The sequence below is a fragment of the Balaenoptera musculus genome, chromosome 3 (genome assembly GCF_009873245.2).
Source record: "Balaenoptera musculus isolate JJ_BM4_2016_0621 chromosome 3, mBalMus1.pri.v3, whole genome shotgun sequence".
Classification (NCBI taxonomy): domain Eukaryota; kingdom Metazoa; phylum Chordata; class Mammalia; order Artiodactyla; family Balaenopteridae; genus Balaenoptera; species Balaenoptera musculus.
The window spans coordinates 88012854-88038287 of NC_045787.1; the positions used below are offsets into that span (position 1 = coordinate 88012854).

The following is a 25434-nucleotide window of genomic DNA, read 5'->3' on the forward strand; positions in this document are numbered from 1 at the left end:
TGTTTTCAGTGGTCTAAAAAAAGTATTACTTTTTCAGGAATGCCTTGCTGTCAAGTCCTTTTTGTACTGTTAGTATCTTTTTAAAAATATGAAATATAAAAAATAGATAAATGATGAGTTATGTAACACTTAATAGTATAACTCAATCTCTAAGTCATGAGTTGTAGTGTTTAGTTTCTTTGGTAAGAGTTTGGCATTATAAGCCCTTAAAGGAAAATAAAGGGATTTCATTTGGGTATTAATGCAAACAACCCCTTTTTTTATGGGATAATTGCCTTAAAATAAAGTGATACGAAGATAGTTTATTGAATTTTCTTTTGACTATTTTACAAAAAAAGACCACAATAGAAAATATAAGCGCCATAAAGACAATTAGCTGTTCAGCATTAGAAAAAGCCATTTTGGAGCCGCACACTCCCGTCCAGGCCTTACCCCTTCACTAACAAACACTGGTTACAAGGGTACCGTTCCTGTGAAAATGACTGAACAAAACTCTCGCCAAGACAGTAAAGAAAGCAGAAAATTTATCCTCGGAAGCATCTTCACAGATTAAAGAGAGACAGTATTTTAATAATTTTATTTGCTTGGTTTAACTTAAGAATAAATTATTTGACTATGTGGTCCCTAAATTATTTTGAAATCCCGTGTAAAGAAATCCCAAAGTAACATGCTATCCCAAGTTCTTTATTAATAATAACACCATTAACTTTATAATGATGAAATATATTTGTAAGAATCTTCAGATGCCCTACATATTTTTAATTATCTATATTGTGATATAGTTTAAATACAAGAAAATGCACTTATTTTAAGGGTGCAGTTTGATGAGTGTTACCCAATGTGTACAGTCCTTGTAACCAGCACTGCACTTCCATCACCCCCAAAAGTTCCCTGTACCACTTTGTAGTCAGTCCCCTTCTCCTGCCCCTGGCCCTGGGAACCGCTAATCTGTTTCTATCCCTATAGTTTATAGTTTATAATTTCCTAAAATTTCAGTTAAGCGGAACCATTTAGCATATACTAGCCTTTTGTTCTAGCTTTTTTCACTAAAAACATAATGCTTTTGAAATCCATCCATGTTGTTGCATACAGTTTTTTCCTTTTAAATTCTGAGTAGTATTCCATTTTATACTACAGTTTGTTTTTCCAGTCACCAGTTTGATGGACATATGGATTATTTCCACTTAGGGCCTATTATAAACAAAGTTGCTATGAATATTCATATGTGTCTGTGTGTGAATATATGTTTTTGTTTTTCTTGAGTAAATATCTAGAAGCTGAATGGCTGGGTTGCATGGAAAAAAATTATAAGAAACTGCCAAACCGTATTCCAAGTTCTTTTCCGTTTTGCATGCCCACCAACTATGTGTGAGACTTGCACTTTCTCCCTACAATAAGTAACACTTGTTACTGTTAATCTTTTTCTAGTTTTTCTAGTGGGAATGTAGTGCTATCTCATTATGGGTTTAATTTTTATTTTACTTTCCTAATGACTAATGATACTGAGTTTCTTTTCACGTGCTTATTTGCCATTCATATGCCTTCTTCTGTGAAGTGTCTGTTCAAATCTCTTGCCCATTTTTGTTAATCAGGCTTTTGTCCTGTTTTTAAGTTGTAAACATTTGTTATATTTTTTGGAAACAAGTCCTTTATCAGACAGAAATTTTATAAATTTTTTCTCTCAAGGTGTGACTTGTCCTTTTCTTGTTTTTCTTTTCAAGAGAAGTTGCTAATTTTAATGAACGTTAATCCATCACTTTCTCCTTTTACGCATCATGCCTTTGGTAACATATCTAAGAACTCCTTTGTTAACCAAGGTGACAAAGATTTTCTCCTATGTTTTCCTTTCTAAAAGTTTTTTTTTTTTAGCATTTTTAAAAAAATTATTTATTTATTTATTTGGCCACACGACACAGCATGTGGGATCTTAGTTCCCAACCCAGGATTGAACCCACGCCCCCTGCATTGGAAGCACAGAGTCTTAACTACTGGACTGCCAGGGAAGTCCCTCTGAAAGTTTTATAGTTTAGTTCTTTCTTTCAGATCTAAGACCTGCACCGTGCCTGCCTCTTGTTTGTGCTGATTTGGGACCATTTCTCACTCTCCCCATTTGGTTCTTTACTTCCTTATCTGCCTGTTTCTGGCTTTGCACACCTTTTGGTCAGAATATATCCTATTGCCTTTTCTGGGGACTCCCAGTTTCATTCCTATCTCATCTCTTCCTAGAGGTCAAAATACATTGGAAATCCCCTTTTAATTGTCTACCTTTTCCTTTTCCTCTGACTTTTTAGTAACATTTCTAAGAATATTTCCTTAGATGTCCTATACATACCTCTTGCATGCCATCCTTTAGAAAAAAATGTCAAATTTTTAAAATTTGTTTGCCTGGTGAAATGTGAAGGTTCAGACATGCGTAGGGCTTGAAATAACGCTTTTAAGGTTTTAGACAACAAATATTTAAATTCAGCTAGAACTTAGTGCAAAGTTCAGAGAATTCCATGATGTTAATTTGATAGCACTGGAAGTTATTTAGTTGATCCTCTATGTAAGGTTTTTTTTTCCTGGGTTATGTCAAACATAGTTTTTATGTCTGGATAATTGCCCTAGCAAACATGTAATCATTAGCAAGGCTGCCTTCAAGCCTGAAGCATTTCTGAGCATCCTTCTCCTACCTCCTTCCCCTTCTGTGCCCATCATGCCCTCTGTAGACCTCTACTGTCTCTCCTACAGGATCGTTTGTTACTACCACTGGATAAACTCCTTAAGGACAGAACCTGGTTTTTTCCAACACTGCACAGTACTTGCTACATATTTGGTGCCCAGGAAATGTTTGCTGAATCAATCATCTTACCCTTTCTTTAACATTCCCAGAAAAGAGATCCTGTCATCTCTCTATATGCTAACATCCTAAAAATTCCTCTGGACAGAAATTCTGCTATTTCATCTGCTAAATAATTTGGACCCACTTTCTCCAGTATTTTCTTATTTTTCTTAATTACATTGTCGACTAAAATGTTTATCCACTGACTGTCACTCTCTTGTACACTATTGGCCTTTTATTAAACCCAATAGATGCTTTTGAGTTTTTAGTAAATAATGATCCTTTCTTTGAGTGTGGTCTTTATCTTTCTGCCACATATCCTTTGGAACAGGAAGACTTTTCTTTATCATGAATCATCTTCCTGAACCATTCAGTATGAGTAGAATTCTTTGTTATTATTGTTGGAGAGAACTTTGGTAAGGCAAATTTTAGAGGAAAAAAAGTTTGGATATTGGTATAAAAATAAACATCTGCTCTTCCACTACTATCAGAAAAAAAGAACAAAATTATTTTTAGTACATAAAATTCAATTTTAAAGAAAATATTCAACATTCATTTTAAAACATGACTGCCACTTAGTATATTCTTTGATAATCTGACATAGATATAATCCAGAATATGAAAAAAAAAAAACCTTTATAGAATAGTTTGGGTGCCTGGTATGACTTTAGACAATAACCTCATTATTTAGCACATGGCAATTTGATGAGATTTACATGTCTATTCTCCAGCTAATATAATGGAGTATAGAAACATTCAGAAAATAAAACCAATGTCTGCATAATGGTTGTTTTGCCTATTACTGTATTAATAGAATCAGTCACCAAAAGAACTAAACTGCAGAAAACCTAAGCTAGTTATTAGCTTTAAAAATAATAGTAATAATTGGTTCTGAGATTATAGCTGTAAAGACCTAGTAGAAGATTTGCCCATTCTTTCTCAAAGGCAGATTTGCTCCCAATAAGGTGCTCCCAGAGGCCCCAATCAGCCTTGCTTCAAGTTAGCCAAGCAGTGAAACAGGCACAACTTCTCCACAAAATGACATCATTCCTGTTTAATAGTCAGACCACATACTGGTATAGTGTGGGATTCCATAATTACTCTGAGTGTTTCCGCATGGATTGAATTTGAATGCCCTCTCTTCCATTAGTGATAGTATTATTAAAATACTCCAAGGTGGCCTCCATTTTCCTTTACCAGTGTTTAAGTTGCTGTTTGCTTGGAAAGCAGGTCCTCTGGTCCCTGTTTGATAATTGCTTCTGATCCTGTCTCACTCCATCTCTGCTGATACTGCTGACATTTCATCTATTCCATGTTTATACATTGACCCCTTCTAAACCAGTTCTAGGTCTATATTAAATTATGCTGCTTTTGTTTTTGCCCTTAACTCATGATATGTCTAGATTTCCTGTTGTTTTCACTGTTTGCTGCATGTCCCATTTAGTATCATTAACATGTATCATTTTGGTGAATTCTACTTTTTTAGAAATATAGTTCTTTTTATTCTTATTGATGCTCTTTTTTCCTCCATTCTGCTTTCTGATGGCAGTATTGCCACAACTGCTTTTGTTTGTTAGCATGCGCTTCTTACACCTGATCTTTTTTACATCCTAATCCTCTTCTCTTTCAGTGGGAGCAGGCTGATGCCCTTAGCACAGTTTGTCCTACTCCCTCCCACCTCCTCCCTTCCATTTAGCATGTTGAAGACATATAGGATTTTTTTTAACAGAATGGATCAAAAATTATTTAGACATAATAGTGTCACTCATGTCTTTGCTCCTTCTGTTTTTTGCTCACTACTTCTTTCTCTTTTATGCATTCCCTTTTTATATTATATCGAATATGTCCTTGAGTAATTCTTTTAGATGTATCATATTTGATAATGCATCATTTACCTAGTTTGTATCAAAGGAATGTAAGTTCCATAAGGACATGAATTTTTGTGTGTCTTGTCACCATTTTGCCTAAAAGAGTGCCTGGCAAATAGTAAGTGCAAAATACATATTGTTGAGGGAATCAAATCATTTTATTTTATCACTTGGCCTTCTCTTTGTCAATTTTAAATCTTTTATGGAAATAATTATAAACTGCCTATCACATTTTCCTACTTTCTGATATCAGGTATTCCCCATAATTGTTCACCTTTATTGATGACTCAGGGGCAACATTATCCATATCACTTACTCTGATTTGTTCTAATCTGATAGCAAAATTCCCTCAAAGCATCTCAGAGAAGTTTACCTCTAAATTAACTGGCTTCTGTGTGCCAGATAGCATAAATTTATTTTTCTTTTCATTATATCACGTTAAAAGTGGTTGGTAGTACAGAAGCTTAGGACCAGGTGGAGCCCTCTGGGAACGTCATTTTCTGGACACAAAGAAGCAATGTCTAGAAGAGATACTAGTCAAATAGCCTGGCAGTCATTAGTGCAAAAAGCTTGAAAGGGAAAATTCAGCCCGTGAAAGCTATGTGGCCCATAAAAAGTTAGATGAGAAAACAAGTTCAAAGCTGAGGATCAGAAGCCAAGCGAAGAGAAATTATTGCACTAATAAGAAAGTGCCTGCAGCAATTCTCTATTAGGTATGGGTGAGAAAGAAGCAGGTAGCAGATTCAGACCTTTCATGAACAGTGATAATTTTTCTTTGGTCTCTTGCCCCCAACTCTGCCCTACCCATCCTCACTGTTGAACTTTCATTCTCAATGCTGTTGATAAGCTTGCTGTTCCAATTATCTATTGCTACATCAAATACTACCCCCAACATAGTGGCTTAAAACAACAACCATTTCTTATTTATTTTTGTTTCATCAGTTCAGGTAAACAGTTTGGCCTGGGCTCAGCTGAATGGTTTTCTGCTTTTCTCCCCGGGGTCACATACATCTAGTAGATTGACTAGGGCTGGAGGGTTTAATATAGCCTCACTCACATGGCTGGGCCTTCCTGCTTACTGTAGGGTGGTCCTCTCTCTCTCTAGATGGTTTCTCACCTGTGCTTTTTTACATGGTGTCAGGACTGTTCCAGGAAGACAAAAGTGCATGCTGCAAGGCCTCCTGAGGTCTACACTCCAGCACTTCATAATATTACTTCTGCCACGTCTGCTCATTGAAGTCACAAGTTAGCTTAGATATAAGGGATGGAGAAGTACAAAATATTGTGGCCATAGTTTTCATACCACATTTGTCTCTGAGAGCCCACTCCTAATTATCAGACTTGTAATTTCTAATATTGTAATGTATGTACTAGCATAGCTATTTCTTCTTGTAATATTTAATTCCCTGAGAGGAGTTAGGTTTATCTTTATCTGCAGCACATAGCAGAGAAGCCGGTACCTATTAAGTCCTTAATCAAGAGAAGTTGAACCAATGGTGGGCTGATTGGTTGAGATGTACATACAATGCATGTACGGATACTCTGTTTTGTGTACTTTTTACAGCTAGATTCTAAGATTAATGGAATAGTACTTTTAAAAGTACAAAGTAAATTACAAGTGTGTCTTTTTGATGTAAAGTAGTAAGAGTTTTTGTGTATATCAAACAGTAACTATAGAATGCCGGGTTCTTAGAACCTAGAAACTCATCTGTGTAATAGAGACTTAGTAGTGTTTCCTTAATCAGTTCCCGGGTCAGAAAACCAGAAATGATTTCATCTCTTTTCTCTACCATCATTATTATAAAAAATGTTGGGCCTCATAGTCTAAGATATATATTTGTCTTGTGGCATGCATTTAATGTCAGATTAATGGCGATTTGTGCCAAAATAACAAGATCTTAGTAAGGAAAGTCTGTTTGCAAATGTAGCCCCTAATTCCTTTGCTTTAAAAATACTTTGAATAATCTAACAGGCTCAACTATTACCTCATGTCAGCTAAGATTCAATTGATGGCACTAAAGGAACAATTCGGTATTTCATAGAATTTAAAAATCCTGTGTCCTAGTTGTTTCCACATAGGTGATTATTTTACATGTAATTTCACCAAGATCCAGGGATAGCCACTTTGATTTGCTGTACACTGTCCTGAATGTCGTTAAAGCAACTGTCACATTTTCCTCTGATAGTTTGGAGATGACTGTAATTTGCAAAAATATGTGGTATCCTTTAGGCATGATAGGCTTTACATTTATATAAATTATTATTTTGTCCACTTTGAGTCTTTCAGACACTTTTGTTTTGTGTAACTGTGGTCTGCAAGTTGGTAAGAGACCAAAAGGACACATGTGTATGCAAAGTTAATATTTGCTCAGACAGGTAATCCTTTATGACTGCAAAATGCAGATTTTGTGTGGACTACATCAAAGAATCACAGAACGAATAATAATTAATCATAGAAGGACATTTGGTGAACATTTTTAAAAACTTTTGTAGAAGTACAAGAGAAAAATAGTTACATATATGAAATCAAGTCTTAATGTAATACCACAAAAATAGTCTTATCAAACATAATATAGAATTAAAAGTGAGTGAAGATAAAGCAAGCTCTCCTGACTATGGAAGGAAAATATAGAGAGACAAAAAAGAAATTGAATTTCAGATCTTTGTTTCAAGATAAAAATGAATTATTATAATAGACCTTATTCATAACTTTGGCTTAGACCTTATTCATAACTTTGGCTCTCCTATTTGGATTTCATATGCTGAAAGCAATCATAGGACTGAAGGGAAATTTATAATAAAGTCACCTGGGATATCACTTCATAAACCTAGAAAACAACATTAGACATTGAAATGGGAATAATGAAAATTTCATTTTAAAAGAATGTATATGGGAGGCAAGGAAAGAACTGTTGAGATACATGGAAGAAAGTCATTACTTCTCTTGAATTCCTATAAATACTGAAAAATGTTTTCCATTAGCAGGATACTGGTGCCACAGTAAATGTGATTCGGTATTTCCCCTCTGTACATAGGGGCTCAAACTGTTCTAAAGACACTTTTTGTGTTAGCATGCCAGACATGGCCATCTTCCTACTTGGCTAAGAGTATGGCCTAAGAATCTACTAAGCGTCACCAGACCAGAGGCAAACGTGCAGCTTGACCAAGTAGCTCTGTCTGGTTGGAAGAATTGAGGGGCAGGGCATTTGGAGGATAATCCATTATTGACCCTCTCAGCCAAGTGCAAAGTCTGTGGCATCCCTTGCACAGAGATTATTATCCTGCAAAGGGTTAACCATCTGCGGATCATTCAGTATCTAAATCTAGGTGCGTTCCATCGTAATTAGAGTGTGTTTGTTCATTAGTAACTGAACATTTTGCAGACCTTAAAAATTTAAATGATCTTGAAGCTCATTGTGGCACCTTGTGCATCACAGATTACACAGTTGCTCTCCTCTTTATGTGCCTTTTATGTCCTAATTTAGGCACCAGTGTATGTGTATCATATAGTGAAAGTATAAACAACAAATGGTTTTGGAGGAATTGTTATGTGCCTTTATACAGGGTAGAAAAATAAAATAGAAAATAGAATAGAAGAAATAATGTTTACTTTAGTCCTCTCAATATAGTGTATATTCTAGAGCCTAAGCACTGATCAGGGGCTCTATTTCATCAAACTTAAATGGAAAAGAAGTCAAGTCTCAGGAACAAAATGGCAGAAATCTATCTACTCAGAGATTGCAGAGTACAGTAAGTCCCCTACATACGAACAAATTCCGTTCCGAGAGCACATTCGTAAGTCCAATTTGTTCTTAAGTCCAGCAGAGTTAGCCTAGGTACCCAACTAACACGATCGGCTATATAGTACTGTGCTGTAATAGGTTTATAATACATTCGCATCTTTAAAAGCAGCGTGAAGGTTCGTATGTAGGGGATTTACTGTATAAGTTTTGTCAAGATAAAAATGAACAGTAGTTCAAAGGAACCAGAATACTCAGCATTGTAGAATACTGAAAGCACACAGGCTTTGGAACAAGACAGATTCCATACTCAGCCACTTATCAGCTATATTTTCTTGAGCAAGTTATTTAATCTCTGAGCCTCAGTTTCTTTATCGGTGTAATAGAGGTACTTACACTTAAAATAGGGGTTAGGGATAATAGGTTAAGCTCCTGGTATCATGCCTGACACATACTAGGTGCTAAATAAATTGTCACTCTTATTCTTACAGGGTTGAGAAATGTATTTCCTTGGTCGTAGCTTGTAGCTTGTAACTTACCCTCCCAGCTTTACTTCCATCCATCAGCTGTTGGCATTCACTCTTGCGATGGAAAGGTGGAAAACTCTTCACCAGGATCATCTAGCATCACTGTGTGTCTAGATTCATCCAGCCAGTTACAGTAAGACAATGCCTTTAACCTAGAGCTTACAGAATGTTAGTTGAAAGGACCATGTGCTGGCCACCAAGTGGTGGACCATGGACCACTGGTTCCTCCAACTTATTGCAAGTGTTCCAAGTGTACATCAAGCATTGTTTGAGACAGAATAATATATTTGTATATAACTATATGCAGTACCATTTTACTGTTGTGATTAATAGAATACAAATTTGTTTCAAAACATCTTTGAATCCCTAGTAGCCTTTCCATTATATTGTATTTTCTCTGTCAGCCATTATAAAACATACACCTCTCACATCAGGGTAGATGTGGTACAAAGGAATCATAAAACTGTTGGATATTATGCAGGAGCCCTTATGCTCAAAACAAGTCAAGAACTGGTGCTCTCATTTCCAAGGTCCAGGAAAATGATGTGTGATGTACTCGTTTACACATCTTGTTAAGGAAAACACTGGTGAGAACTCAAGTCTCCAACCCCTTGTCCAGAACTCCCAACAGTGGAGATGTTTTCATTATTGCTTCTGGAAAAATCTGAAATGTATCTAATGTGCAGATTAGTATGCATGAAGTTGAGTATTAATCGAAAATCAGTTATTTGAAAAAGATCTAACACTGTACCTGACACATATAAAACACTCAACAAATGGTTGCTATTATCTTGATGACTCTTTAGTAAGGCGTGATTTTGTCACTTTTTTCTACCTGTTGCTCAGAGTAACTTACTGCATCCAAGTGTAACATTGTAGGTTGTATCATTAGTCACCCAGGCAAGTGGCTTTTGTTCTCATTTCTCATACTCTCAGAATAGGAGTGGTTGGATATTTTCTAAATCTCCCTTCCGGAAGTCTTTTAGGAGTAGAGGCTCTTGCCATTAGTACTGAGGCTAACTTTGGAGGCAAGTCCTTGCAACGCATTTTATTGCAGCCTCAAGACAGCTGTTGGCCTTTAATGTGATGCTTAAGACAGCTCTGATTTGTTGCTGAATTACCCCTTGGGATTTGATACATTTCTGTGAACTAAAGAGATTTAAACATTTACTTGCCATCAATGCTTTTTAATTTGTCCTCCTCCCCGCCCACCATGCCCCAGTTCCTATTGGCCAGACTCTTTTTATTAATAGATTCAACATTAGATCAATATTTATTTAAAATCTGTAGTGGTCTCTAGGTATTTGGTATCTAATTTCACAACGTGGCCCTCAGGTGATAGCAGAAAATGGTGAATGAGAGATATTTATTTCTGACCATACAAATAGAGCTTTATAAAACTATAAACCATCCAGATTAATCCCAGTAGTTAAATACAAAGAAAGTTCCCCTTGGGCTTTTCAGGTAAATTGAGGACTGAAGCAAGTATTATCACTATGTGTTTGGTTCTGAATTTTTTTCAATATCCATATTTAGTATGAGTTCCCTTTCTTTACCTAACTATCCAGGAATTGATTTATAAGCTAAATAAAAGAATACGTGGAGTCTTTACTTGTGCATGGCCAGCTGGAATTCGCTTGTTGCCCAAGGGAAGGAGATGAAAGAGCCAAAAGAAGTAAGCACTTCTATATGTGCTGAACATGTCCATTTTAAGTAAAGGCAGATGACTTCCAGGAGCTTCCATAAGTGGTTCTCATGCAGCCAGCTCTGTCAGGCAAGGACTTAATTGTTTCATGCCCCAGCTATCAGGCAGCAGCCTCATTAGAGGAGATCACCAAAGGCCTCTGTTTCTCCGCAGAATGCAGCCCAGTGGAGCATTACTCCAGTGTAAGTAGATTCAGTGGTTGAGGCAGCTAAGCCTCCAGTGGTGATCTTCCTTTGCTGTTGAGAAAGAGAGCCACCTGGTTTAGAATAAATACACTAGAGCTAGCCCTAGACAGCTTTTTTAGAAGTTGTAGCTGCATTTTGCCCACACCCAAAGCCCCATCACACTCATATATTCACCCAGTGTCCGGATTGACTTTCCCCTAAGAGCCCGCTGTACACCCTGCCCAGGCCGGCTCTCCTCAGCCAGTTCTTGTTACTCGATTTTACCTTTTCTCTTCTTTCTTCTCACTGTCAGAACATGCCTGCCCTATCATCCTTAAGATTTTGTATGATGTCTATTCAATTATCTCTTGGAATAATTTATGGCAAAATGTGAGTAAAAGGTAATACATGCCTCCCTCCCCACAGGTAACATATTTGCATTTTTGCAGAGGCTTTAAGTAAATGAAGAGACTCAGATCTTGAGGATTCTAAGTGTCCTGGCGGGAAGCAGGACAGGGATTTCAGGAGCCCATTGGCTCTCACCATATAAACCCACAGGGCACTGGACCAGCCCTTAGCAAAAAGGCATAAATTACACTCTGACCTTCCCTCCACACATGGTCTGCTACTGCATTCACAGAAGCAGCACTTTCCTTCCAACCTCCCAGAATTCTGTGACACTCAACAATTTTTCAAAGGAACAGGAAAAGCACAGTTTAATAATGGGGCTAATTTTCACAGGGAAAGGAAGCTGAGGCTTCCTTTGGGGCCTGTGCCTTTAGAAATAAGTGCCCCATTAACACTGGGTACAGAGCTCACCAAGCGAGAGGTATGAAGTGTGATGGAGGAAGTTGCGAAGGGAAGAGAGAGAGATGGTGAGGAACAATGTGACCAGTGGAAAACTGGGAGTGAAGGCACAGGTGCAACTGAAAACAAGAAATGGAGAGAGATTTTCACGTTTACATGTACTTTATTCAAAGGAAAGATAAGGTAGATTCTGAAGTGGAAATAAGCAACGTGTGATTGGCAGAAGGATCTGGCTGGTCATCTCTTTTTTGTCTAATTTCTGATCCCATCACTGTCAGCTAAATAGTGGCTTAAGTATCGGCTGGTATAAAACCGTCGCCTAGGTGCCAGCTCTGTTGCCAAAGACACGCCATCTTGCCCCACCTCCATTTCCTGGTGTGCTCTGTCAGACGGTTTATAGTTCTATTTCTGTTATCATGTGAAAATTTTTCCAACAAGAAACAGGCAATACTACTCTCTTTCCATCAAAACAATCATGTATATTGTTTTAAAGCAGTTAGTGACTCTTGGCTTCTTCAGAAAATGGGTTTTTCATGTGCTTATATAGATTATTTTTTGGTGTTTTTTTTTTTCACTTTTGAGAGGGGAGAGAGTTTGAAGTGTCACTTCTTTTCTTAAAGGTAACCAATTTTAACCCTTTTGTTGTTCAAAATTCAGAAATTGTAGCCATTGGCTGTAGATTAAGTGGTATGTAATTGGATTACATTCCGAAAGAGAATTACAAAATGTGTTGAGAGGCATGATAACAGGTGGCTAAAATGTCAGACTCTGAGGCTGGGCTGCTGGGGTCCAATTCCTGCTTCTCCCCACCTCACCCCCTTGTGGGCCGTGTAACCTTAGGCAGTCACTTCACTCTCTGGGCTTGAGTTTCATCATCTATAAAAATGAAGATCAAAAATACAGTTAATTAGAAGAATTAAGTGACGTTTATGAAAGGAGCTTACATGCCTGACAAGTAGTAAATACTTATATAAATCGTTGTTAGGAGCACTAAATTGAACGGCTTTTATATTTATATAAATAGAAAAATAGTCAAATATTCCAATTAGAAGCATGGAAAAGGCAGTGATTCTCCAACACATGGCTTCTGTGGCTAAAATTCAAGTTTTACTGTGGTAAATGTGAAGTTTTGTATCTGTGTGGCTATTTTCCAATTACTGTGCTACGCAGTTTACGTAATTTTCACAACAATCTTGGGTAGATACTATTATTATTCCTACTTTACAGATGAGAAAACTGAGGCTAAGCATAAGTAAACTTCTAAGGGTCCAAGAGCTAGTAAATGATGTCATGTTTCAAAATTGCTGCTTTTAACTACTCCTCTAAATGCCCCCAAAATGTGCTTCCACTATCAGTTATAGATGTTGTGCAGTAATAAGATATGAGAATTCTGTTCTTTAGCAGAACATAATAAGGCAGATGAAGTCTGCTTCATTTCTCCCCCATCCCTGGGTTGTTGGCTTTATGCCATGTGTTAGAATGAGGAAATCTCAGGGCCTTAAAGAGGTGTTCTCCTCCTAAGTGCTGATAGTTACTTGTGGCTCAGTATTATCCAGACCCAGTGGGAAAAGAAGCAAATACTTCTCTAACTCCTTTCCTATGTGAGGGATAAATCTTGACTTGGGGGAATCTTAGCTGCAAGTAGTAAGTGACGTTTGGGATAAAGAAGCCGGCAAAGGAGAACATTGGCCCAACCTCCTGGTTGTTCCTGGTTTACCATAGCATTTGCCCTGAGAGGCAACATCACCACAGAGCAAGATGCGCACTGCTGTACTTTCCAGAGAACAAAGAAAATGTGCTCATCTCCATTGCCTGCTGGCGTTGGATTTCCTGTAACTGTTCTGTTCTCATTTTATCCTTAATTAGCCTGTCTCATATTATGTACAACTTGTAAGACATCCCTGGTATACACTCAGAAGTTGGAGTTTTCAAATAAGATTACTCAGCAGACATAAGTGGAACATTTCCATACCCTTTCGGCTGCCAGCAGCGTTCACTGTGATATTCCTCTGCACATGATGAGATACAGCTATCTCCGATACCTCCTGTGAATGACCGTACCAGCCTGTTATGAGACTTCTCATCTCTGAATTCCTGTAGGATTTGCAGTTGGTTAACACACTGGCTCATACTGACTTGTTCTCTGGCAGTTTCATGTGTGAAGAGGCAGGGAGCATGAGCGGTCTCCTAGAGTGTCTGTCCCGGGGCTGGGCAACCGTGAGCTTAACAAAGAAAGGAATGGAGAGGCGAGAAGGGGCAGAGGTGTGTGTCTATCTTATCTCCCAAATTAGATTGTCAGCCTCTCAGCCCAGAGACCGTATCTGTCGTTCCTATCTCCTTTAATTCTTTTTAGAATACTAGGCGAACTGTGAGTATGCAGGGCATGCTTACTGCCTGAAGGCCTAAGGTTTTAATTCATAGAGTATGCCCAAACGATACCATTTCCATGCACTTGAACTTACTGCCACCCAAAGAAAGAAAGTAAAGTTTTCTGTAAATCTTAACTGAAACGTTATTTACATTGAATTGAAGGTACGGCTACATTAGTTTTAGTTTGGTCCCTCAGAGAACTGTAAGCGTCATTTCAGAGGACAAACACTAAGCTGGCACTGCAGTGAAGATAAGATAGTTACAACAACAGAAGTGTATGTAGTTGTAAAGCATAGGTATTATTCTGAGGAAAGTACTAACACTGCAATCCTGTAAATGACTAAAATGCTGCACTGAATAAAAGCTCATTCCGACCAAGAGTAATGGCATTTGGCTCTGAGGAGGTGTCAGCCAGTTCACGAATAAGATTGGGAGGGGCGCCCTGCAGTGCCATTGTACTTCTGTCACGATCAGTTGACCATACGTATGTGATAAATTTCTGGACCCTCTATTCTGTTCCACTGATCCATAATATCTTATTTTCCTTTACTTAACTGTATTAATAACAGTAGCTTTATAGTGAGATTTAGCATCAGGTTAGGTAAGTCATTCAACTTTATACTTCTTTCTTAAAATTACTTTATTCTAGAACCTTTACATTTCCATGTCCTTTTTTTAAAAATTTTTATTGCAGTACAGTTGATTTACAATGTTGTGTTAGTTTCAGGTGTACAGCAAAGTGAATCAGTTATACACATACATATATCCACACTTTTTTAGATTCTTTTCCCATATAGGTCATTACAAGTATTGAGGAGAGTTCCCTGTGCTATACAGCAGGTCCTTATTAGTTATCTATTTTATATATAGTAGTGTGTATATTACAGTCCCAATCCCCCAATCTCTCACAATATCCCTCCCCTGCCCCTTTCTCCCCTGGTAAGCATAAGTTTGTTTTCTACAACTATGACTCTATTTCTGTTTTGTAAATAAGTTCATTTGTACCTTTTTTTTTTTTTAGATTCCACATATAAGTGATATCATATGATATTTGTCTTTATCTGACTGACTTCAGTCAGAATGACAATCTCTGGGTCCATCCATGTTGCTGCAAATGGCATTATTTCATTTTTTGTTTATGGCTGAGTACTATTCCATTGTACATATGTACCACATCTTCTTTATCCATTCCTCTGTCAATGGACATTTAGGTTGCTTCCGTGTCTTGGCTATTGTAAATAGTGCTGAAATGAACATAGGGGTGCATGTATCTTTTTAAATTACAGTTTTCTCTGGATATATGCCCAGGAGTGGGATTGCTGGATCATATGGTAGCTCTATTTTTAGTTTTCTGAGGAACCTTCATACTGTTCTCCATAGTGGCTATACCAGTTTACATTCCCATTACAGTGTAGGAGGGTTCCCGTTTCTCCACACCCTCTCCAGCATTTATTGCTTGTAGACTTTTTGTTGATGGCCATTCTGACTGATGTGAGGTGATACCTCATTGTAGTTTTGATTTGCATTTCTCTAATAATTAGTGATGTTGAGCATCTTTCAGTGTGCATCCTGGCCATCTGTATGTCTTCCTTGGAGAAATGTCTATTTAGATCTTCTACCCTTTTTTTAAATTAATTTTTATTGGAGTATAGTTGATTTACAATGTTGTGTTAGTTTCTGCTGTATGGCAAAGTGAATCAGTTATACGTATACAAAAGGGAAAAAACCTACAACCAAGAATACTCTCCCCAGCAAGGGTCTCATTCAGATTCGACAGAGAAATCAAAAGATTTACAGACAAGCAAAAGCTAAGGGAATTCAGCACCCCCAAACCAGCTTTCTGCCCATTTTTTGACTGGGTTGTTTGGTTTTTTTAGGTATCGAGCTGCATGAGCTGTTTGTATATTTTGGAGATTAATCCCTTGTCGCTTCGTTTGCAAATATTTTCTCCCATTCTGTGGGTTCTCTTTTTGTTTTATTGTTTCCTTTGCCATGCAAAAGCTTTTCAGTTTCATTAGGTCCCATTTGTTTATTTTTGTTTTTATTTCAATTACTCTAGGAGGTGGGTCAAAAAAGATCTTGCTGTGATTTATGTCAGAGAATGTTCTGCCTATGTTTTCCTCTAAGAGTTTTATAGTATCTGGTCTTATATTTAGGTCCTTAATCCATTTTGAGTTTATTTTTGTGTATGGTGTTAGGGAGTGTTCTAATTTCATTCTTTTACATGTAGCTGTCCAGTTTTCCCAGCACCACTTATTGAAGAGACTGTCTTTTCTCCATTGTATATTCTTGCCTTCTTTGTCATAGATTAGTTGACCATAAGTGCATGAGTTTATTTCTGGGCTTTCTATCCTGTTCCATTGATCTGTATTTCTGTTTTTGTGCCAGTACCAAACTGCAGCTTTGTAGTATAGTCTGAAGTCAGGGAGCCTGATTCCTTCAGCTCCATTTTTCTTTCTCAGGATTGCTTTGGCTTTTCGGGGTCTTTTGTGTTTCCACACAAATTGTAAAATTTTTTGTTCTAGTTCTGTGAAAAATGCCATTGGTAATTTGATAGGGATTGCATTGAATCTGTACATTACCTTGGGTGGTATATTCATTTTAACAATATTGATTCCTCCAATCCTAGAATATAGTGTATCTCTCCATCTATTTGTGTCATCTTTGATTTCTTTCATCAGCATCTTATTGTTGTCTGAGTACAGGTCTTTTGCCTCCTTAGGTATGTTTATTGCTAGGTATTTTATTCTTTTTGATACGAAAGTAAATGGGATTGTTTCCTTAATTTCTCTTTCTGATCTTTCGTTGTTTGTTAGTGTATAGGAATGCAAGAGATTTCTGTGTATTAATTTTGTATCTGCAACTTTATCAAACTCATTGATGAACTCTAGTAGTTTTCTGGTAGTGTCTTCAGGATTTTCTATGTATAGTATCATGTCACCTGCAAACAGTGACAGTTTTACTTCTTCTTTTCTGATTTGGATTCCTTTTATTTCTTTCTCTTCTCTGATTGCTGTGGCTAAAACTTCCAAAACTATGTTGAATAAAGGTGGCAAGAGTGGACATCCTTGTCTTGTTCCTGATCTTAGAGGAAATGCTTTCAGTTTTTCACCATTGAGAATGATGTTACCTGTGGGTTTGTCATATATGGCCTTTAAAATGAGCTCGTCTAATTTTACAAAGATGTCTGCTAGAATGACTGAGATTGCATTAAATCTATAGATTAATTTGGCCATCTTAGCAATATTGACTTCTACTTCATGAGCATGGACTGTCTTTCCTTTTATTTATTGTTTTTTTCTCAGTCAAGTTTTATAGTTGTTGTGAGTGTAAAAAAACTTGATTGTCTTATTTTTAGGTATTTGTTTTATTGGCATTACTGTAAATGGAATTTATTTTATTTTCCAATTGTTCACTGCTATCATGCAAGAATATTTTTTAATATTAACCTTTTACCTTGCAGCTTTGCTAAATTTGTTTATTAGTTCTTGTTACTTAAATTCCTTGAGATTTTCTGTGTAAAAATAAAAATCATATCATCTTTAAATACTGCAGGTCACAAACTCTATCTCACTGTTGCAAGTCCTCTTGTAGTAGTAGTAGCAGCAGCAGCAGTAATAGTTTGTTTGTTTAAGACTTATTTTGAATCATATATTGCATACTAGCACTTTACAACCATTAGCCCATTTAACCCTGCTAGGTTGTGTTTTATAGATACCTAAAATGAAGATTAACCAAGGCCACTCAAATAAGTGGCAAAGCTATTGTTTATTCTGGCCATCTCTGCCATAGGTAGGACTTGGTGTTCCTGAGCACATATAATATAGTTCCTTCCTACAGATTAAGATGGACCAGCATTTCACTATCACTCACTTTGTCTAGCAACAAACCAGAGTCCCTCACTCTTCCAGTGGGTGCTGGGAAGCAAGTCAAAGATTTAATTTTAACCTTGGGCTTCTTCTAAGGTTCTCCATTGTGAAACTGGGATCTGATGAATAAAGCCAATCTTAGCAAATTAGTAAGGTAGAAAATGTCACATTCCTTTCTGAATGTGTTTGTTTAGGTACTATCGCCCAAGGTTCCTACTAAAACATAAAAGGCTAATTTAACTCCCTGAGGAAATATCATCATTACCAGTCAACTACTGATATAAGTCAGTTGCTCAAGGTACTTCCTATGTTACAAGACCAATCCTATAAATTAGACTTTATTTTTTTAGAAGCCTTGAGTCATGTTTGTTTGACATATAGAGGTGCATTTCAAAGGTAAATATGTAAAGCCATCTCAGCTGAAAGAGAAACAAGTTGTTGATTGTTCCTCAGGGGAAAAGAATTACAAAAGAAAGCACAGAATAGACGACCTGCCTTCAGCAGGGATCACTGCTAGGATAAGACAATATATATGTATTCATTCAACAAACATTTATTGAGCACCTACTATGTGCCAAGTACTATTCTGGGCATTGGGGATACAGCTCTGAAGAGCACAGATGGATACCATCACCTCTTTTCAAGGGCTTCACACCTGCCATTGTCACCTTTCCCTTCCTGCATTAGTTTTACCCTCTATACAGTATATTATTCCTGTCTGCATAAATACATGTAATAGCCCCCATATTAGGGGAAAAACTCCTTTGACCTGAAACCCCCTCTAGTTGCCTCCCCATTTCTCTGTACCCCTTTATAGCAAATTTACTCAGAAGAGCGTCTAAACTCACTATCTCCACTTCTTTTTCTCATTCTCTTTGAACACACTCCAGTCATGCTATTGTACCCACCACTCCTCTGAGATTGCTCTTGTCAGTGTCTCATTAAATTCCATGTTGTCAAATCTAATGGCCAGTTCATAGTCCTCATCTTTCTTGTCTTCTCAGTAGTAGATGTCAGTTAATTTCTATTCCCCCTCGAAAAGCTTTCCTCACTTGGCTTCCAGGACACCAGCCCCTCTGTTGGTTTCCCTCCTGCCTCACTTGCTGCTCCTTCTCAGCCTTCTTTCTTCAATCCTTGAAATTATGGAGCACTTATTACTAAAACAGAAGAGGAAATGGACATTAGGGGGCAACTGGCTGTCTCTGCCACACTCTGTGAATCTTGTTCTTCCCCCAGTTACCCATTTCACTGTCAGTTCCAATCTTCCAGTTGCTTAGGCCAAAATATCTTGGGTCATCCATGACTCTTTTTCTCTCCTACTCCACATCCAGTCTACCAGCAGACCCTACTGATTGTATTGATACTTTCAAAATATATTCTGAATCTGATAGCTTCTGACCACCTCCACCACTTTCATCTTAGTGTAGGCTATCGTCATCTCTCCTAGACTTCTGAAATAGTCTGCTTACTGGTCTCTCTGGTTTTGCCAGTCCATTCTCCACATAGTAACATATAATCCTTCAAAAAATAAGTCACATTATGTCATTCCTGTGTGCAGAACTCTCTGGTTACCTCCTAGCTGAATAAAAGCCAAGGAGCCTACTATTAAAAGGCCATATATTATTTGGTCCTGGCTAACTCTGATTAAATCTGCTATTCTCTCCCTCACTCATTCCCTTCCAGCTCTGCTGGCTTCCTTGATGTTCCTTGAATATACCAAGCATGAACCAATTTTAGGGCCTTTGTATCTACTATTCCTTCTACCTTGACTGCTCTTCACCTAGATATCCTCATGGCGTGTTCCTTAACTTCCTTCAGGTCTTTGATCAAATATCACATTATCAAAAAGAGACCTTTCCTAACAACCTATCTAAAATAGGATTCCCGCTTGTAAATCTTTTTCCCTTTATACAACTCTTTTTCTTCTTAACACTCAACATCATTTGACCTATTATCTGATATTCTTTGTGTGTGTGCATGCTCATATACTTTATCTATATTTTCTATATATAAACATTTATATGTACATATATGAATGTGACTATTGAATGTCTTCCCCACTAGAATGAGAGTACTTGGTCTGTTTAGTTCACTGCTGTCTTTCCTCTTAGTTAAGGGTGGTCAAGATAGAGTTCTCTGAGGAGAGAAATGTAATGGTACTTCCCCTTTCTTTTAAAGAAACTTCCTAAAAATTCTAGACAACTCTTCTGCTTATATCTCATTGGCCAGTATTTAGATTACAGCCACAGCTAGCTGCAGGGGAGGTTAGGAAGTATAGCAGTTTGAGCTAAGAATGAATGAAGAGGAGCCAGCTATGCAAAAGCCTAGAAGGAGAGCACTCCAGGCAAAGGGAATAGCTAAGTGCAAAGCCCTACAGTAGAAATAAGCTTGCCATGTTTAGGGGATTTGTCCTATGTTTGGGGACAAAAAGAAGCTGAATATGGCTGGAATATAGCAAATTATGGACAGACTGGAACAAGACAAGTTGAGAGAGAGAGAGGCAGGGCAGATCATCACGTAGGGTTTTGCACATCCCAGATGCAAAAAAAAAAAAAAACAAAAGAGTCGCCAGACTCTCTGGCACCTCAGCCATTCTCCAACCTTTGGGAAATTCTAGGGCTACACTGCCAAAGGCTACTTAGCAGCTACAAGCCACATGCAGCTATTTAAATTAAATTAACTAACTGAAAGTAAAGAAAATTTAAAATTTCAGTTTCCCATCACACCAGCCACATTGCACATGTTCAGTAGTCTCACGTGGCCAATGGCTACCTACTGGGCAGCACAGGTCATGCCAGACAGCATATGCCATTGTCACAGAAAGTTCTGTTAGTGCTGCTCTAGGAAAGCCAGTCAAAGGAGAAATAATGCCAAGTCTGCTTAGACTCTCCTCTGTGATTTTTCTCTCTTAACCCTAGAATCAGTGTCTTTCTATTTAAATAGAAATAATATATGTGGTGGCTAGAGATTAGCATGTGGCCTGTTCCATATGCAAATGTTCTTGTGGATGATTTTTACCTATGACAGAAAAGATGGGAAAGACTGGTAAATTGCAAGCATTCTTAACCTCATTATGAATACACTGCAAATGTAAAATTGCAAAGCATGGAAGTCATAAGTGTGAAAGCAGCTTTCAGTTTGTTTTAATAGGTGTTTTCTATGTCTTACTGTAACCTAGGGATCTTGCTGCAAGAAACTGTCTGGTAGGTGAAAATAATGTTCTGAAAATCAGTGACTTTGGAATGTCTCGTCAAGAGGATGGTGGAGTGTATTCATCTTCTGGCTTAAAGCAGATTCCCATTAAATGGACAGCACCAGAAGCTCTTAATTATGGTAAGAATAGACTTTTTTCTTTTTGGTGGTAAAAATGGACTCCGTTAGCACAAAACGTTCACAAGCAAAGTTACAGGGGTAGAGCAGAGCTCCAGTTAGAATCATCTGTGGAGCAACAAAAAAGGATGTGTAAGTGTTCAGACTTTACACTTGAACATGAGCACAAACTTAATTCACTGATCTTATTAATCAGATTTTTGTATGGAAGATTGCTAGATTTAAAAGATGGATAATACAAGCATTGTTAAGTATGACTGTACCTCTGAAAGTTTTTATTGTTATCCAAAAAAGATTATTTATTTCTATCTTAATAGTCAAATTATACCCAGAGTAAAAACGTTGCTGTGGCTCTGGACCATTTCTTTTGAATGTCTTATAATTGGTCCAATAACCTCATCTAATGTTAGGTTCCTAAATATTAAGTCAGTCAATGCTGTTTCTTCTCACTCTGAAAATTGACATGGTTTCTTAGCATCTCAGTCTCTGGAACTTGTATAAATCTTGTGGGAAGAGAGAGATGGGAGTTGTTACATTTTAAAACAGCAGGGATTTTTTTCACTTGAATTTTTATGTGTCGTAATTGGAAGTAAATACAGCTTGTATTATCTGTGGTTGGGATGAAATGGGCCATACCAAGATGGGTAAGAACTCAAGAATTTTATTTAAAAAAAAAAATAATATGCTTTTAAGTGAAATTAAAAATTACATTTTCATTAAGGGAAGCAGCATATGAGCCATGAGTTGGTGAATGGGTATAGTATGTTTTGAATAAAAATATCATAAAGTGGAGGGAAGCATCATGCAGTCAGTGTCCTTGTGTCCTCAGTCCTGCTCCTCGAAGTGGAGATGCACAAGAGGCAGGCAAGGGCGCGCAGCTTGTGAGACTCCGTGCCAGCTGGCACCATGCATGTGTGGCCGCTGCCCCTCATCATGGTCCCTGCCTCGCTGCAGCTCGTAACAAAGCATTCATCAGAAAATATTTAGTAAGTGCCACCTCCACGTGGCCAGGGCACCAAGCCTTGACTCAGCCTCCTACTTCTGCCTCCTTCCGGCTGGACCTAGACCAGGTGTGAGAGGGAAGAAGCTGAGGTTTGTGACATGAAAGCATATTAGAGAGATTGAAGACAAGATGGCAGAGTAGAATAGGACTTGAGCTCACCTCCTGTTATAAAAACACCAAAATCATAACTTAAGTGCTGAACAACCATCAGCAAAAAAAGACTGGAACCTACCAAAAAAGATAGTCTACATCCAAAGACAAAGAAGAAGCCACAATGAGATGAGGGACAAGATCCAACTCCACCCACCAGTGGGAAGGCACCAGGAAGCCTGCACAAGCCCTTGGACCAACCTCACCCACCAGGGGTCAGAAATCAGAAGCAAGAAGAACTACAATCCTGCAGCCTGCAGAACAGAGCCCACAAACACAGAAAGTTAGAAAAAATGAGACAGCAGAGAAATATGTTCCAGATGAAGGAACAAGATAAAACCCCAGAAGAACAACTAAGTGAGGAGGAGATAATAGGCAGTCTGCCTGAAAAAGATGATCCAAGATCTCAGAAAAAGAATGGAGGCACAGACCAAGAAGATACAAAAAATGTTTAACAAAGAGCTAGAAGATTTAAAGAACAAACAGAGATGAACAATAACTAACTGAAATGAAAAATATACTAGGAGGAATCAGTAGCAGAATAAATGAGGCAGAAGAATGAATAAGTCAGCTGGAAGACAGATTGGTGGAAATCACTGCCACAAAGCAGAATAAAGGAAAAAGAATGAAAAGAGATGAGGACAAACTAAGAGATCTCTGGGACAAGATGAAATGCACCAACATTCACATTATAGGGGTTGCAGAAGGAGAAAAGAGGAAGGGCCTGAGAAAATATTTGAAGAGATAATAGCCAAAGACTTCCCTAACATGGGAAAGGAAACAATCACTCAAGTCCAGGAGGCACAAAAAATCCCATACAGGGTAAACCTGAGGAGGGCCATGCCAAGACACATATTAATCAAATTAACAAAAATTAAAGACAAAGAGAAAATGTTAACAATTTATTGACAGGAGACATATTAATATGTCTCTTGTTACCCAAACGTTATTGACCAGAGACATATCAATACGTTTTTAGAGAGTGATACAATTAATATCAACTTGCAAAGTTGTTAGAGCTTAAAGTTGATCAACAGTTCATTAGACAGCTTATGATGTCATTATCATTCACATTTTGGTCCGTTAGGTTTTTGTTCCAACCTTGTGTATATTATAAACACAAGTCTATTACCATAAAATTTTCAAAAATGACGCATCACAAAATTTTGAGTGAAAAAGAATTTTTCAGTGAATTTTATGCAGATACTTTCTCTGATTGAGCAACATGTATACTAGTGTCTCAGAAGATGATAGTTCTTCAGAATATATAGTTCTGATTCACACGATGTGAATATTAGACCAACAAAAAGACAAAAAAACCTTAGTGACTGATTCTGATACGGAAGGTGAAAATGAAACTCATGGTGCTGGAGAATGCTCCTTTGCTTCTACAGAAGAGTGGATTGAAGACAACATTTCATGAGAATTAGAAGACTTTACAGGTGTGTCAGGTGTAACTGCTGACTGTAATAACCCACAAAGTGTTAGTGAAATAACAATTTTTGGTAACGACTTTTTTGAGTTGGTCACTTCTCAAACAAATCCATATCACCAGCAGAATGAAAAATCATATAAAAACTATGATAAGGATTTAAAATGGACTGATGTAACCACTAGTGACATGAAGAAGTTTCTTGGATTAATAATTTTGATGGGACAAATAAAGTCACACTGGAAAGAATATTGGTCGACTGATCCCTTACTTGAAACACCTGTCTTTCCAAAGATTATGACAAGAAGAAGGTTCAAACAAATAATGATATTTCTTCACTTTAACCATAACTCAGAAACTGCACTTCCTGCAGACAGAACTTCAAAAGCTAAACCTCTTTTGTATTATTTTCTACCAAAATTTCAATTGATCTGTATACCCAAACAAGAGCTATCACTTGAGGAGGCAATTAGAGTGGAGAGGACGACTCAGATTCAAAACCTATATTCCCAGAAAACTTACAAAATATGGAATTTTGGTCAGGATGGTTACCGAAAATGAAACGATATATATGCTACCTTGAGATTTACATGGGTGAAGGAAAGAAACTGCAAGAAACAATATTATCGGTCCTACAACCTTATCTTGGTTCATGGCACCATATTTACAAAGACAATTATTACAACAGTGTGTCCACATCTGAAATATTGTTGAAAAATAAAACCAGAGTTTGTGGGACTATAAGAGAGAATCATGGTCTACCAAACCAATTAAAGAAGAAATCTAAACATCTACAGAGGGGAGAAATGACATTCTTATGGAAGGGAGAAGTGATTCTTCTTATATGGAAAGACAAGAGGCTAGTCTGCATGGTGACAACTCTTCATGACGCCTCCATAGCATCTACAGGAAAGGAAGACAGGAGGACTGGCCATCAGATAACTAAACCCACTTGTATATTAGAGTATAATAAATATATGAAAGAAGTTGATCGATCCGATCAATATCTGGCAAACTTCAATATCCTCTGGAAAACTCGAAAATGGTATAAGAAAGTGGGTTTCTATTTGAGTAGTGTGGTTTATTCAATGAGTTTAAAATTTATTGTAGCCTTAATGCACAGAATAAAATGACTTACAAGCAATTTTTGTTAGCAGTAGCTAGAGAATGGGTAACTGAGAATTCTGGTGAATGCAGTGGTAGTCCTGCACATGGTCCTTCTTGTGGCATTTCTAAAAGACCCCCCCACAAAGATCCACCTTGTCAACTATCAGGTAAAATAAAAGAACATATTCTAGAGGAAACCATACCCATAGGACTAAAAAAACAAATTCCACCAGAAAGTGTACAGTCTGCTCTAACAGGGGAAAGTGCAGTGAAACACAGTATATTTGTAATAGCTGTTCTGTTCCCCTGCACAGAGGTGCCTACTATACTGCCTATCACACTCTAATGAAATATTAGAATACTTTAGTAAGACATGTACAAAGTTTCAAATAAATACATTCAGTGCAAAAAAAGTTGTTGATATTTACTCAAACATGGGTGTTTCAATATTCACTTACATAACAAATCACCTGGCCACAGACGTTAGTTTCTGCAAAAATCCCCCAGTCAATAATGTGTTAAAAGCAATAAGAGAAAAGCA

General features: G+C 37.5%; 1 protein-coding gene across 6 annotated transcripts in view; it reads left to right on the forward strand.

The window, feature by feature from the left end:
- Positions 1–25434, forward strand: part of FER (FER tyrosine kinase) — a 462873-nt gene that overhangs the window by 411861 nt on the left and 25578 nt on the right. For all 6 annotated transcript variants that reach the window (XM_036847883.1, XM_036847884.1, XM_036847879.1 and 3 more), the window contains one exon: positions 21050–21204. In XM_036847883.1, coding sequence (XP_036703778.1) covers positions 21050–21204 — 155 coding nt within the window. The remainder of the gene's footprint in view (positions 1–21049; positions 21205–25434) is intronic.